This window comes from Carassius auratus, chromosome 16 (genome assembly GCF_003368295.1).
Source record: "Carassius auratus strain Wakin chromosome 16, ASM336829v1, whole genome shotgun sequence".
Classification (NCBI taxonomy): Eukaryota; Metazoa; Chordata; class Actinopteri; order Cypriniformes; family Cyprinidae; genus Carassius; species Carassius auratus.
Genome location: NC_039258.1, coordinates 22,976,209 through 22,991,993, shown reverse-complemented (window position 1 = coordinate 22,991,993; position 15,785 = coordinate 22,976,209). Strand labels below are relative to the sequence as shown.

Sequence of the window (15,785 nt, the reverse complement as noted above, 5' to 3'; positions counted from 1 at the left end):
ATTTGTTACTCCTTGTGTTCGCTGCAAGTGAGATGTGCAATGCTACACAATGGAGCTAGATTATAATTGCTGTGTAAAAGCCCTTTGCAAGCAATGAATCACAAGTTATCAGTCACATGACATGTTCAGCCATTGCCTTAGATTTCCACTGGTTCCCTAAATGACCTATAGGTTAAATCTGTCACTTTTATGGGGAATTGGTTGCAAAGAGTTTTTCAGCAGCACGTAACTGAGCACTTTGGTTTGAAACCGAGGTTTAAAATACCACAGATGGAGGTGGAACCCAGGAGAAGATCTCACTGGCCCCTGGCAGAGAGCTGTTTGCTATACATAGCAGAGGATGTGTGTGTGTTTATCTCTGTAGTTTGGAGTGTGTGTTGAGTGGACGGTGAGATTACTGGGCACAGAAAGAAAAACTCACGTTTTGACTGGAAGTGGAGCTTCCGAACACTTGATGACCATGTGCTCTCTGCAGGGCTGTACTTAGCACCATCACATTTTTTAGGGAAAAATTTATGAAAAAAAGTCCATATTGTACCTGATATGCAATAACCAAGTCCACAACTCTTGTGGTGAGTTTAATCATTTTTGTTGGTATTGTTGTTTAAGCTATGCGCTTATATTATTATTATTTTTTGTTTTATTTTTTTTAAATATATCTAAATGTTAAGATAAGTTATTTTTAAGGTTTTAAGGAACCTCCCTCATATTAAGTTGGTAGCAACATCCTGTAGCAAAACCGGAAAAATAGAAATTAAATATTTGTTTTATCAACCTCAAATTTTTTATTTTATTTGTTTATTTATTAACTTATTCGTAACTATATTATGGCACAGCTCATTATATAAAGTTGGATTTTTAAATACGTTCAACTTTCTCTGCACACATACTGTACAGTATATTCGGCTGGTGCCAGTTATACTATACAGCAAATCTCACTTGAAACTTCTTGAGTGCGTTTATCATTGCAGAATGTAAACTCTATTATTGCTCAGCTCTAATCTGCTGAATGCAACTATAAATCATGAGATTATGATTAAGAACGTGCACTAGATGAACGTGTTTGACCATTGTGATTTTGCAGAATCTTGCACATAACGCCATTCTAAAAACTCACAGCTCAAGTTAAACGTTGTTCGGGTTTAACATCATTCCACTGCCCATGTTTTAAAGCAGAATCACATTCTGTGTCAATGGTCCCTATTTCCTTTGATTCATGGGCCCGAATATTCAGAAAAAAATGGCATCCAACACAAAGTAGGTGAAATCCACAAGATCAACAGATGGAGAGAGTCAACTAAAACAATTTCTTTGTACATAAACGTTGATTTCTTTCAGTTCTGCAAGCAGTTTTGTTCTCCACGATCAGCGGCACACTGTGTAGTGTTGTTCTGGATGTGTAAACACAGAGAGTGTGTGTTTTATTATGGGTTAGATATCTCAGGAATGTTATTGGGTGTACAGCATTCTATTTGGAGGAATGAGTTATGTGTACTTTATTATGTGTGTGTGTGTGTGTGTGTGTGTGTGTGTGTGTGCGTGCGTGTGTGTGTGTGTGTGTGAGCAGTGGTAATGGAGTGAAGAGGAGGAGAGTAAGTGAAATAAAGGAGTGGAGCCAAAGAGCTTTCTGGGGGTGTGACACAGTTACGGTGTAGCAAAGTGAAAGACGCCACTGTTTAAAACACACACACACACACACACACACACATGATCCAGAAATAGAGAGGGCATAAAAACAGATAGAGGGGATGAGAGGCCTAGAGTGAAGTAATAAAGTAGAGATGAGGAAGGAAGGAAGAGTTTTGCTGGGAGAGGGAATGGAAAGAAAAGGAGAAGAGAGGAATGAGAAAGAAGAGCAGAAAGAAAAGACTCTTTCTGCGTGAAGTCATTGAGCGAAGGGTGGGCTCTGCACTCGCTAAATAAACATTTACATTGCCGAGTCAAAGGCTAAATCTGTTCACAATGGACTTTCAGAAACAAAAGAGAGAATTCATCTCAAATTTACCGTATAAATCAAATGCTGACTGAGAAAAACTGAGCTATTTGAACATGTGATATGGCAATATGTGATTATTATACCCACATGTTATCCTGATGTGAAACTTACTGTTTAATTTAGAAAATTACATTAAAAGCAATAGTTTACCCAAAAATGCAAATTCTGAAATCATTTGCTTACCATTGAATCATGTCAACACAAATCTGTATGAGTGTTTTGTAGGATTTCATGGTCCTCATTTGCTTGAAACACAAGCAGAACACATTTCTGTGTAAACTGTCACGATGAAGAATGTCTTGTGGTAATGTAACTTCTTGCAACAATTTACATAGTTTTAAAAAAAAGCTGAAAAAGTTTTGGTTTTCATAAATGAGGCCCAGTGAAATTCATTGTAAACTGGGGCTGTAACACTGTAAAAATGATAAATTAAAAAGCATCATAGAATACAGCGTGTATGTGGTACTGTTTGTGTGAGAAAAAACTCAACCATAAATGAAAATGTGCTCTCCCTCAGGCCTTCTGAGACTAGGATGAGTTTGTTTCTTCATCAGGTTTGGAGAAATGTGTCATTCAACAATGGATGCTCTGCAGTCAATGGGTGCCGTCAGAATGAGAGCTGATAAAAACATCACAATAATCCACAGCACTCCAGTCCATCAGTTCACATCTGCAGAAGACAAAAGCTGAAACAAATCCAGCATTAAGATGTTTTTAACTCAAACACATAGAGTCTATAATCCATAATAACACTTCCTCCAGTGAAAAGTGTTCTGGTCTGAATCAGGAGAGAAATCTGCACAGATTAAGCAACGTTTAAACAGCTCTAAACATATATATGTCTCTGGATTTCGATGTGAGAGACAACAGGAAATTGACTTTTCCACTGGAGGAAATTGTATTATGGATTATGTATTTGAGCTAAAACATCTTAATGCTGGATTTGTTTCATTTTTTGTCTTCTCCTGATGTTCACTGATGGACTGGAGTGCTGTGGATTATTGGGATGTTTTTATCAGCTCTCATTCTGACGGCACCCATTCACTGCAGAGCATCCATTGTTGAGACACTGATGCGATGCTACATTTCTACAAACCTGATGAAGAAATAAACTCACATATATCTCAGATGGCCTGAGGATGAGCACATTTCCAGCAATTGTTCTATTATGGGTAAACTATTCCTTTAAATTACTCTTTAGATTAACTAAAAGATCAACAGCAACAATCTTTTAAACATCTCTGGTTTTGGGCAACATGACAGTGGGTAAATTACATTAAATTAATCATATGCATTTCGGTGTGAACTAGTCCTTTACCAACAGTTCAGATATGATCATGTGATGCATCCCTGTCCAATCAGTGTCCTCCTGCTGAAGGTGATGTTTTCAGACTGAAATACATTACAGATGCTGCTACAGTCCTCTGCTTTAAAGGGTTGGAGAGAGTTTCCTTTCTGGGAGTTTAAAGAATTTAGGCCATAATGCTGATATGGGACAATATATCAGGAATGTGGCAGGAAATGAGCTCAAATATCCTCTGGGACTGAGATCGGACAGCTGAAAAAAAGGATGTCAGAGTGACAGCCGTACATTAATTTATTTACGTGTGTGTGCGTGCATGTGTGTGTGCGTGCTACACCCTGATTTCCTACTGAGCTAGCTTCTCCTGTAATAAGATCCGATGGAGCTGTTCGTGTGTGTGTGTGTGTGACCCGTGTGTGCCCCTGTTTGACAGTGGCTGTATTAACGAGGAAGTGAATGTGGCCTAAGGACAGGCAGTAAAGCATTAGCCCTCTGTCTCTCAGCGTGAGTTCTAGTAGATGCTCTGCTTCATTACTGAAGCTCTTCTGAACTCTTTGACTGGTGCATTTCAGCGAGATATCAGCTCTGTGTCTCTTAGCAAGTAAAAGCCTCACGAATGATTGTGCGTCTTTTAATCTTTGTGGGCTTAGCTTTTTGTTTTTATGTGTAATTCTTTAAAAGAATAGTTCACTCAAATTTTTATTTCAAACCATCTCAAATATGAGTGCATGCTCCATAAAAACACTTCTTCCAGTGTAAAGTGTTCTGGTCTGAATCAGGAGAGAAATCTGCACGGGTCAAGTTCTGTTCAAAGTCATTCAAATTCATTCAAAAACTGATTAATTCAAGGAAAGAAACACCTTGTTGATATGCAGTATTGTATAAAACCAATAGCACATTTTTGCTTGTGCATGTACTGATATTCAGAAAAGTACATTACTTGTGCAATGAATATAAAAACATAAGTCATACATGGGTATTTTTTTCCATAATTGCTTGACTTGCTATAAGGTTATTGTAACTGTAGTCTATCAGGCTTTATTGCACAGTGATTGCTTTTGTAGACTCAAGACGTGTTTTTGTTTGGTTGATGACTGGATAATGTCAGCTCTCCTATCGTCTCTCAGTCCCTCACAGTTACACGTACAGCACAATAACATTATGTCAGGGGAATCCTTCAATTCTAATGAAGGCAAAACCCCCCCTTTTTGTTGTCTTCTATTTAAAGAAATTCAAAAGTTGCACTCATAGACTGTATAGGTTGCGCTAGAACCATTTTGCATGAAAAAATGACAAATTTAAAAATTTGCATGATAAGTTTAACATAATGCACATGATTAATTCACGGGGGGTGGTCAGGGGGGTGGTGGTTTTACTGAGGGAATGCTTTTTGTCTTTTTTTCTACCAGTGGGATGCCATCCCCCAACATCCCCCCTCAATTCGAGCCCTGCTTGTAGTATAGTTGCTAAAAAAAAAGACTAGTTGTGTGCTTACATTTTACTGAAGTTACACTTAAATAAACTTAAAAGTATATACTGAAACAGTACTACTCTTATGCTTAAAATCATCCCTATATAGCAGAAGAAATATAAGAGAGCATATGTTTGCTATCTATGTGAGCCTGGACCAGCTTTGCCGAATGGTTTAACGCTAATGAACTATTGCTGTGTGGACCTGATCGCTTGACCAGATAGATTAAACTAGTGACCTGACTTAAATGAGTTTCTGGGCTAATGGAGTCTGGATAAATTAACTAGTGTCTTAACAATGTGAACCTGGGTGCTGTATGCTTGGGTCATGTAACTAATGACCTAAATAACTATGTGTGTCTGAGCCAATAGCTCAAACTTACCTTGGTAGAAACGCACAGTATGTGTGTCATTAATAAACAGGAATCACACTGCAGGCTGATAGATGAAGTTACCCCCAGGCTCGGGCGGACTGAGCAAAGAGTGTTAGATTTGACATTCAGTTCATTTACCCTCCATGAGTTATCAGTAAATTGTCATGCAACTAAAGTGCTTTCTCTTGCCAATGCTATATTAGCAGCAATAATAATATGACTTGCTATGCATGCTGCCGCTAATATTATTTCTACCCTTGCATCTGAATTTGCTATGCATGCTATAAAAACTGCTAACACTGATATCTGGGGTGCTTTTCACAAAAGCATTGTTAGCCAGCTATAGTTGCTAGTTCCGTCGTTACCAACAAAGTTCAGTGATTCACGTTTTCTAGTTTTTTTCCTAACCATTTATTCAGTTGTTTTTAGACCATTCAGGAGATTTCAAGCACTTCAAAACTCAATATTGTAAATATCCGTCCGCATTGATTTAGCCTTGTTAAACCTATGTATATACGCACAAATGTTAACATCGTAACTTATGTGGTAAGCACCCAAAGCTTGGATTAATTGAGTGAACACGAGCATGAGCACTGAACCCCTAGAATAAACAGAGCGGAAGTCTTCCTGAGGAAACACACTCAGAGGTGCTGTAAATATTTAGGGCTGGTTTGTGGAGAGCCGCAGTGTGTTTGCTGTGCATTAATGGGCCGGTGTTTGGTCATTAATGGCTGTGTGTGCGGTGAAATGACACCTCGATGACCCCATTACCGTCCGCAGCTGTCTCTGCCTGTCTTTAGTGTCCTGTAACATCCCTCTGCTTCATCTCTCCCTCTGTGGGAGGCTCCCATCGTGTTCAAGAGACGCAGAGGGAAAATGAGAAGTGTTTCCTGATGTCATTGGCATCGTGAACAAACACGTGGAAGATCTTGAGATGAGCATCTGTGCGCTTGCACTCTTAAAGCTGATATAGAGCTGATTTATGATGCCATATGTTTCATCCTGAAGTCCTCTTCTGTCTGTCATCCAGGGATTGGAAGGAATTTATCCAATCTGGTAACATTTCCACTTAACAATTCTGCTTTCTTAACCCTGTAAACCCATGTTAAAAAATAGTCTGAAATAGAACTAAAAAAAAGTTTATTGAACCTTTAGAGAGAGAGAGCGAAAGAGAGAGAAAACATGCACATGATTCAAACTGAGCAAAAATACGCAATTTGGTGCAGCTGCAGATTTTTAGATGGTGAAATTTTGATGCTTGTGATGTGAATCAGTGATATCTCATAGATAATGATATAAAATGATTGTCACTCTATATCTCCAGTAATGTGTGTCAGTGAGATGAGATGTAAATGATCCACACATAACACAGTGATGGAGAGCTGAAGAAATCAAGTCTCCTCAGAAGATGTGAGATGTTCTGGAGGCTCGTGAAGATCATTCCTCCGCTGAGGAACAGTCAAAGTAAAGCTTCTGGAAACAAACCTTTTTCTAAAAAATGACTGCTGGAGAATCAAGTGAAGCTGAGCTGCGTTGGTCCAAACAGTATCAAAGCTATTCTTATGTTCACTTTATTATTTCACAACAAAAAGGCATATGAAGCTTGAGCTGAAGTTTGACATTTGTACAATTAGACTAAAAGACCTTTTCTTCAAGGCTCTTGTCTTTCTCTGAGTCATTAAACACTGGCCTCCCTCTGTCTCTCCCTCTGGAGTGTTTCCAGGTTCACTATTATTTCCATATGGTGACTAATGTATCACTCTCTGTTACAGGCTGACCCAAAGCATGCTCACACACACACACACACTGTCATGCTATAACCTGAGTCTCTCTCTCTCTCTGTAGGCATGTCCAGGTGCTCCAGTAAGCTCCAGGGCCGAGCAGTGTGCAGCGTTCAACAATCAAGAGTTTATGGGACGCGTGTATGACTGGGAGCCTTTCACAGAAGGTTAGAGACGGAAATTGAAGGGGTGTTAAGGGAAAACAGAAGCAATAACAGAGGAGTGCTGGAATATTACCTTGTTACTTGCCCCTCTGTCATTGTGGAGCTGCATTTGGAGTTTACTGTCTAATAATCATATATACTGCTCAGACATCTGCTTAGACAATATTTTCCATTTACCTCTGTTCAATTAGTGTTTCATGATCAGACTGTATTGTTATGCAGTTTGGCTGTTTATTAAAAAGCTCATATGAGCTCTGTTTCATAGTGTGCTGCCTATTTAGAATTATTTTTAAGGCACTACTCTTTAAAAGTCTTTTAAAAATGTATTTCTGTGATGCTCCGCTGTATTTTCAGCATCATTCCTCAAGAAACATTTCTGATTAATATCAATGTTGAAAACAGTTGTGCTGCACAATATTTTTGTTGAAGCTTTTTGCTGGAATTCTTTGATGAATATCATTTATTTTAAATAGATGTAATTTTTTTTTTACATCATAAAGAATAATGCCACTTTTGATTAATTTCATGAATGCATTCTGAATAAACATATTAATTTCTTCCCAAATTAAAATGGTAGTGTAGCTAATGCAAAGCCTGTTCCAAACTGCCTTCTAAGATGACTTTTTACCTAAATCAGCAATGCATGCTTCACAAAGGCAGTCTTGTGGTTTGATATGATATACATATCTATGTATATATATATATATATATATATATATATATATATATATATATATATATATATATATATATATATATATATATATATATATATATATATATATATATATATAAAAGATCCAAGATCAAAATATAAAAGATCATATATATTTAAAAGATCCAAGATGGCTTAGAAGTTGAGGAAAATTTTGATTATAAATATCAACTACATAAAATCTTATTCCATTTTACAAGAAATAAATAATTTCAAATATGTTGGATGAGTATTTTCAGAGCTGTTCAATGAGTTTTGCCATCATTAAATGAATTCTGCAGATTTTCCTTCACGATCAGCGTAGAAAATGTGGAATAATTTGCATGGATTCATTTCAGACAGGCACGGCCTTAAATTCTAAGAAAGCTCAGAACTAGCAGATAAGCAAGAATAAAGGCGTTTTTGAGAGGCTGGAAAAGACCTGAGACAAAAAGTAGATGTAGAATGAATGAAGAGAAGAGGAGGGAGACCGCAGGGGTCATGGGTATTACTGTACAAGCAAAGACTCTTTGTGAGGATAGAGAAGAGAAGTTAAAGAGAAACACAGAGTTAAAAACAGAGGAATGTGTGACGGGCCTTTCTAAAAGTCACTGAGATGGAGCACACGTACCACACCACCACCATAAATCAACAATACAGGGAGAGGAGAGAAAGAAAAAGAGGGGAAATTGGATGAGGGGGGTGGAGTCAGAGAGGACAGAGGTTAGGGAGTCATAGCAACTGAATAACAAATGTGCTGTTCAGGATGGATGGATAGATGGATGGGATGAAAGGGTCTGTGAATGGAGGAAGAAAGGCCTGAATAGTAAGTGAGAGGCTTGAAAAAGGGGGAAGTGAGGACAGAAGTAACTGAAGTGACACCCAATCTACTATTGAGGAGAGGAAGACTTCTGGGCCACAACAAGAGCCCCTCTGACAGATGGCCATAGAGACCACCACAAATCATTGGGACAGGACCTCAAATCTTCAGTTTGGATCCTGGACACAGTATAGAATTTTGTTTCTAGAATTTTTGGAATCATGAATTCAAACACTTAAATCTTGAACTTACAATCTTAAACGTATAAGTGTGACCGGTGTAATCTGCGTTGTGTTTTTTTTCTCAGTAACCAGTCGGACATCAGTTGACGGTTCTTCATTTACTGTTAAACATAACACAAGTCTTTTACAGTGTGTTTTTCGCCCTTGTCTTTTCTCTCCCATGCACAGACAGCGCAGAAAGGGAAGAGGAAATGGTATACAATTTTCATACAAAATTAAACAAGTGACAAAACAACATACCTGTTAAACATAACACAAGTCTTTTACAGTGTGTTTTTCGCCCTTGTCTTTTCTGTTAAATGGAGGTCAAGTGCAACACAATTAGCACATGCTTCAAGTGCATCGATTCACAGAAAATGGATTAAATTAAGTGAAAATGCAGAAATAATCAAATATGAATGTAAAATAATATTATATATGATTTAAATAGAGTTTTAAAGTATAAAAGTGATTTTTAAAGCAAAGATGAAATTAGATTGATCAGAGCCAATTAGAAGCCCACCTCTCCCATGCACAGACAGCGCAGAAAGGGAAGAGGAGGCGCAAAGACAGGAAATTAAAATCAATTCTTCCGTCAGAAATTTAAAGGGGAAAGTGCACACACAGACATACATATTCAGGTATACATTTTGAACAGTTTTTGTGTAATTCTATAAATGAAATGAACATTAATTTCCATACCCGTTACACTCACCCCCCTAGAATTACACAAAACTCTGAGAAAAACACGAAAAAAAAACTGTACACTGGTCAAAGAATTACATGGTCCACACTCTAAACAATCAGTGAAGACAGTCAGCAATCAAAAGCTTCCCAAAGAAAGGATAAAAATGTTTTGAAATTGGCCAAATTTCATCACATTCTGTAGACTTCATCAAGGTGCCCATTACACCTCGTACACTTAGACCACATGCTCAATTAAGGCAAGTTTTACTTAGAAAAATTGAGAAACAAAAGCAAGTTGCAAAAACTGCTAATTCAAACATGAATTACTGTTGACCCAGAATCCAAACCTAACAGGGTCTCAAGTTGAACCATGGATTCAATAAGTCTGCGCACAGGTCTGATAACTCTTCCGAACCTGGTAGAGTAATGATCAGCAGTATTTAAACCAGCTACAGGACCTAGCACAACAGGTACACTGTCATAGACAGGATTTTGGGGACAAGGATCAGCACCAGCACCAGCCACAGTATTGTCATCAGCCACTGGCACAGCAAGATGTGAATTTGGCTCCTGTTGGCAGGGCAACTGAGATTGCACCCATGAAGCAGTGCGGTCATCATCGCATATAGCTACATTGGAGATGTTGGACATTGAGTCTGCTTGTGAGAGATCCTCAGTCTCATTCCGCTCATCATCTGCAGATTCAATCTCAGCAGCGTAGGAACAAGCGTCACTGTGGGTCTGGACAGTTAGACCACCAGAGCATGTTGGATCAGACTGCAAAGGGACACTGCAGGTAGGTGTTCCAGCATCCTCTTGACCAGAACTATCCGAGTCCATGTCAGGCAAAGGGAGGAAGTTCACTTGCAAAAGAAGATTGCGATGTACTGTTCGCTCATTACCAGCTCTGTCACGGATCTTATAGACATGTATGGAAGGCTTTGAGGCAATGACAGTGTATACAGATGGCTCCCATCTGTCAGCAAGTTTCCGTTTCCCTCTACAACCCTTGTAAGCCACGAGCACCTGGTCACCAATGGCTAGAGGAAGGCCTTTAACTCTTTTGTTGTACTGGTTGGACTGGTGTTTTTGTTCTTGAACAGAATTCTTCTGCGCCACTGACATAGCAGACTGGAGATCCTTGATGAGCGATTTAACGTACTGGTTGTAGTCACAAACTGACTTATCCCGCAGAACACTCTGGAACATAAGGTCAACTGGCAACCGTGGTACTCTGCCATACATTAAGTAAAATGGGGCAAAACCTGTAGTTTCATGTGCTGTACAGTTGTACACAAACGTCATGGTCTGCACCAACTGCGGCCACTTTTGCTTAGATCTAGGTGGAAGAGACCTCAGCATGTTACCTAATGTTCGGTTGAATCTTTCAGTACCACCGTTCCCCATTGGGTGGTAGGGAGTGGTTCTAGACTTGTCAATGCCAGCCAGTTCGAGAAGCTCAGCTAATAGTTCACTCTCAAAAGAAGCCCCCTGGTCAGAATGGATACGTTGGGGAAATCCATAGACACAGAAGAAGCCGTCCCACAGTTTCTTGGCCACTGTTTTTGCGGTTTGGTCTGGACACGGAAAAGCATGTGCCAGCTTTGTGAAGTGATCCGATATAACTAAAACATCCACAGATTTGTTATGTCGATCCTCAGCAGACCAGAAGTCGATGCAAACAAGCTCCAGTGGGGCTGTGGTTTTGATACTCTCCAAGGTGGCTCTTGCTGCAGGCTCTGGAGTTTTGCTGAAGACACACCTGGTACACTTCTTCACATAGTCACGCACATCATGCTCCATATCAAGCCAGAAAAACCTCTGACGGGCCAAAGACAACGTACGTGGCTGCCCTTGGTGACCAGCTAGGTCGTGAACACCAGAAAGTGCTTGACGTTTCAAGGTTTCGGGCACAACAAACTGAAATCTCTTGTGCCTGATGAGCGGGTCTTTGATAGCTCTGTACAGGATTCCATTGAGCACCGAAAGTTTATCCCACTGCTTCAGAATCCGCAACACATACACATTTTCATTGACACGTTCACGTTTCGATGGTCTGTGCTTTCGGTCAACATAATAACACACTCTTGCAATGACAGGGTCTTTATGCTGATGTTCTCTTAAGTCAGTCAGGGAAAAGGATTGAAACACTTCACCACCGCTGATCAAAGAGTTAAGATGTTCTGTGAATGATGTTGCTCTACATTCAGTTCCTATTTCCCATTCATCACAGGAGGACAGAACGGAGGACACGTCATCAGCAGACAATGATGTATCCAGCCGGACATCAAATGGATCTGACCCTAACGTTTGCGTTTGGCAGGTAAGTCGGAACACTTCTTGCACACTTCCATCCTCAACACTGTGTACTTGCCTCAACAGTTCAGAATAAGGCTCTGACAGAAGCCGCTGACTTACTGGCCTAACAAACGGATCCCTACTGAGTGCATCCGCCACCACGTTGAGTTTCCCAGGAACATATTTGATCTCAAAAGAATATGGAGCAAGTTTCGAGACCCAGCGTTGCTCACATGCATCCAATTTCGGCTTGGTCATAATATATGTAAGCGGATTATTATCAGTCCAGACTGTAAATTCATGGCCTTTAAGCCAGTGACTGAATTTGTCACACACTGCCCACTTAAGAGCCAAGAATTCCAATCTGTGTGCAGGATACTTTTTTTGGCTGCGATTCAAAGCCTTGCTAGCAAACGCTATCGGTCTAGCCTTGTCTTCACCTGCAGGTATCTGAGAGAGTACAGCACCTAAGCCGTCTAAAGAAGCGTCAGTGCAGAGCAGGAATGGACGCTCAAAATCTGGATGAGCCAGCACTACACAATCGACAAGGGCCCGTTTCAGTTCCTCAAAGGCCACTTCACAGTCCGGGGTCCAGTCCTGAGATGTCAACTCCCGAAAAGTGCCTGCTCTTCTACGACCACCAACACCTTTCACTGAACGTTTCAGGCCAGCTGTCAGGTTGAATAAGGGTCTGGCAATACGAGAACAACTTGGAATGAAGGCCTGATAGTACAGGACCATACCGAGAAACGATCTGATTTTCTTCTGTGAAGGTGTGGCTCCATCTTCCTTCATTAGATCCTCTTTTCGAAAAGCAGAGATGACTTTCACTTTCTCTACATCTACTGAAACACCAGTACCATCTATCACATGGCCCAGGAACGTTACGGACTTCCTCAGAAAATGACACTTTTTAGGAGCTAGCTTTAGATTGCTGGATCTCAATCGAGAAAATACGATCTCCAAGCGCCTCAGTGCCTCCTGTTCAGATGGAGCGAAGACCAACAAGTCATCGAGGTAACAGAGAAGACTGGAAAAGTTAAGGTCACCGAAAATACTGAGCATCATGCGCATGAAAGATGCAGGGCTATTGCAAAGGCCCTGAGGGAGACGATTATACTCGTATAACCCCATAGGCGTTGTGAAGGCAGTGTATCGACGGTCAGACTCATGGAGTGGGATGTTGTAAAATCCTGAAGTTAAGTCCATGGTACTGAAAAAGGCATTACCTCCTAAGGCTGCAAGACAGTCAGATTGATGTGGTAAAGGATGGGCGTCCTTGAAAGTTTTAGCATTGAGCCAACGGAAATCGGTACAAACTCTCAAATCACCATCTTTTTTCCAGACCATCACTAAAGGCGATGCGTACTCACTGACAGACTTACTGATTATGCCTTTCTCCTCCATTTCTGACAAAACTTCTCTCAGTTTCTGGTAGTGGGCAGGAGGGATGCGGCGATAAGGAAGACGAAATGGGCGTTCATCATAAAGATGGATCCTGTGCACAAAATCCTTTGCCTCTCCACAATCCAGTTTATCCTTGGAGAAAACATCATGGTAAGATACAATAAGAGCTGCCAGTTTTTTCTTCCACATCTCAGAAACATCACAGCCGTCAATGTCAACATCCTTCAAGCCGTAGTCTTTCAGTGACTGCACTGGATCAGCGGGCAAGGCAGTTTTGAGTGGATCTGAATTGGGAGTGTCAAGTTGAGTTCTACTCAATCCCTGCATAACAGTGAGGTCTTCTACACATAGACAGGAAGAAACATCAGCCAGTTTAGAGTTGCGGCGAATTGTCACTGACGTTGGATTCGGATTAAGTATCTTCATTGGCACCCATCGATCACCCCACATTGGTGTTACTACTCTTCCGACAAGAATGCTTTTAGGTGCTGAACGCGCAGTGGTTGGCTCAACAATTACAGTGCTTCCCGGGGAAACAGGGACATTTGCGGGCAATTTCCCCCAAACAAGATACTCACGTCTGGGAAGTAGAGTGACTGCCTGACAGAGTTTCACAGTACCCAGTTTATCAGGCTGCTGAGGGCCAGACCAACGGGAGATGCAGCTTAAAAGCTCTAGGAATTGCTCACACTCAGGATTACCGTTACAGCAGGAAACAAGTTCCCAGTACTTGTCATGAGATTTCATCTTCTGTAGAATGCATTTGATCACGTTGCTTCCAATTATGAACTCGTCTCTTTGTCCAGGCACTACAAGAGTTGGAACAACAAACTTAAATCCATAAACTTCAATCTCCAAGTCGTACATACACTTTGGCTGAATTGTAAGGCCACCACAGCCAACCAGAACCACATTACTTGGAATTGCTTGAGGATGTGAAAGAATACCATCAGCTTGCAGCTTGGACTCACCCTCTTCACTAAGCGTGCAGGACATACTACCAGAATCCAGTAACCCCTTTAATGTGTATTGGCCACAAACTATCACAGGAGCATAAAACAACTCACTCGCCCCATCAACTCTCTGAGACCCCACATATAATACAGTTTTGTCTTCTGGCAATGACTCGCAGCTGTTCATGAAAACATTTTGCACATCTGCTACTTCTGTGAGGGAGATTTTATTACAATTGCCCATGTTACCCCTCTCATCACATGGGCTACTCAGTTTAACTGAGCAGTATCCGAGGATGTTGCTGGGCATGCTGCTTTGGGACAGTCACTCTTAAAGTGGCCAGGACTAAGACAGTGACGACAAAGCCTGTGACGTCTACAGTGTGAGTACGTAGTGTGCTCCTTGGATTTACAGACCCTACATGCAGAAACTAAGTTGGTCTTGAAGCCTGAAGTTTTGTCTGCTTGAGCCTGACTGGGTGAAGTTAAAGAGGCAGTGCACAATGACAGGACTCTATCCATCATGCCAACCATATGTTGGAGACCTGTGTCTGGAGAGAATGGAACAGCATTAGGATTAAGATGACTCACAGCAGGCAGAGACTGGGCTGGCAAAGAAGCAGGCTGCTGAAGAGAACTGGACGCAGAATTGTGACGTGCTGTAACCGTGCACTGGTTGCAAGTTGACAAAGACATGGTGTGCTGTGTCCTTGACGAAAATCTCCTTGAATCCCTCTGATGACTATCCAACCGCTCCTGTACCTCAGCGGCACTCCACTTCTCAGCTGGTTTAAACTGAAAAGACATAGCAAGACTTGGGTCTGGACAATGTGAAATAAACATCATGACAGCTTCTGCAGCGGGATCCTCAACACTCTTATTACGCCTGCGCAAGCACTCATCAGCAACATCTATGGCCTTGTTAAGACGTATCCAGTAATCCATGGGACTTTCATCTGCTCTTGGGACAGTATTATAAAAGTCAGCCATAGGCATATTTGAGTAAGCCAACTCACTGAAGTTGCGTTTCAGTATATCAAACACCGCACTTGGAAGTTCACTGGCATTCAGTTCAGGGCGGCTTCGTAGGGACACCTTCACAACATCTCTCGCTTTTCCAGCCAGTCTGCTCATGATGAGATCAGAAACATCAGTTTGCGGTTTGCATTTCATTCTGGTTAAATAACTGCACATCATATCCTCCCATTCATGGACAGTAAATGAATCACTCTTATCACCCCTGAAGAATGGTGGAGGTGCTGAATCTTGCTGAACTATCACCTTCAGACTAGATACATCAACGCACTCACTGGGGTGCTGAGACTGGCAAGGAAGATTAGGCTGTACTGGGCTGGGCTGGTGCGCAATATTAAGGCTGGCTGAAATACTTTCCCCTATTTTGTGAGCCAAATCTGAAATTATGCTTCCTAATTCCTCTGAAGAAATTACACGTTCAGTATCTGAGCGTGTAATTGGGGTGGAGCTAGCTGTTGGGCCTACAGAAGCGCCGATTGCAGAATCAACTGTGTGCATATAATCCAGACCCACATTAGCCAACGCTCTCCCTCTCCCATAATAACGAGATGTAACTTCAGACATCCTCCTGTTGTGATAAAT

General features: G+C 41.0%; 1 protein-coding gene across 2 annotated transcripts in view; it reads left to right on the top strand.

Annotated features, from left to right (window-relative positions):
• Positions 1 to 15,785, top strand: part of LOC113116575 (ADAMTS-like protein 4) — an 86,042-nt gene that overhangs the window by 38,137 nt on the left and 32,120 nt on the right. For both annotated transcript variants that reach the window (XM_026284813.1, XM_026284814.1), the window contains one exon: positions 6,989 to 7,091. In XM_026284813.1, coding sequence (XP_026140598.1) covers positions 6,989 to 7,091 — 103 coding nt within the window. The remainder of the gene's footprint in view (positions 1 to 6,988; positions 7,092 to 15,785) is intronic.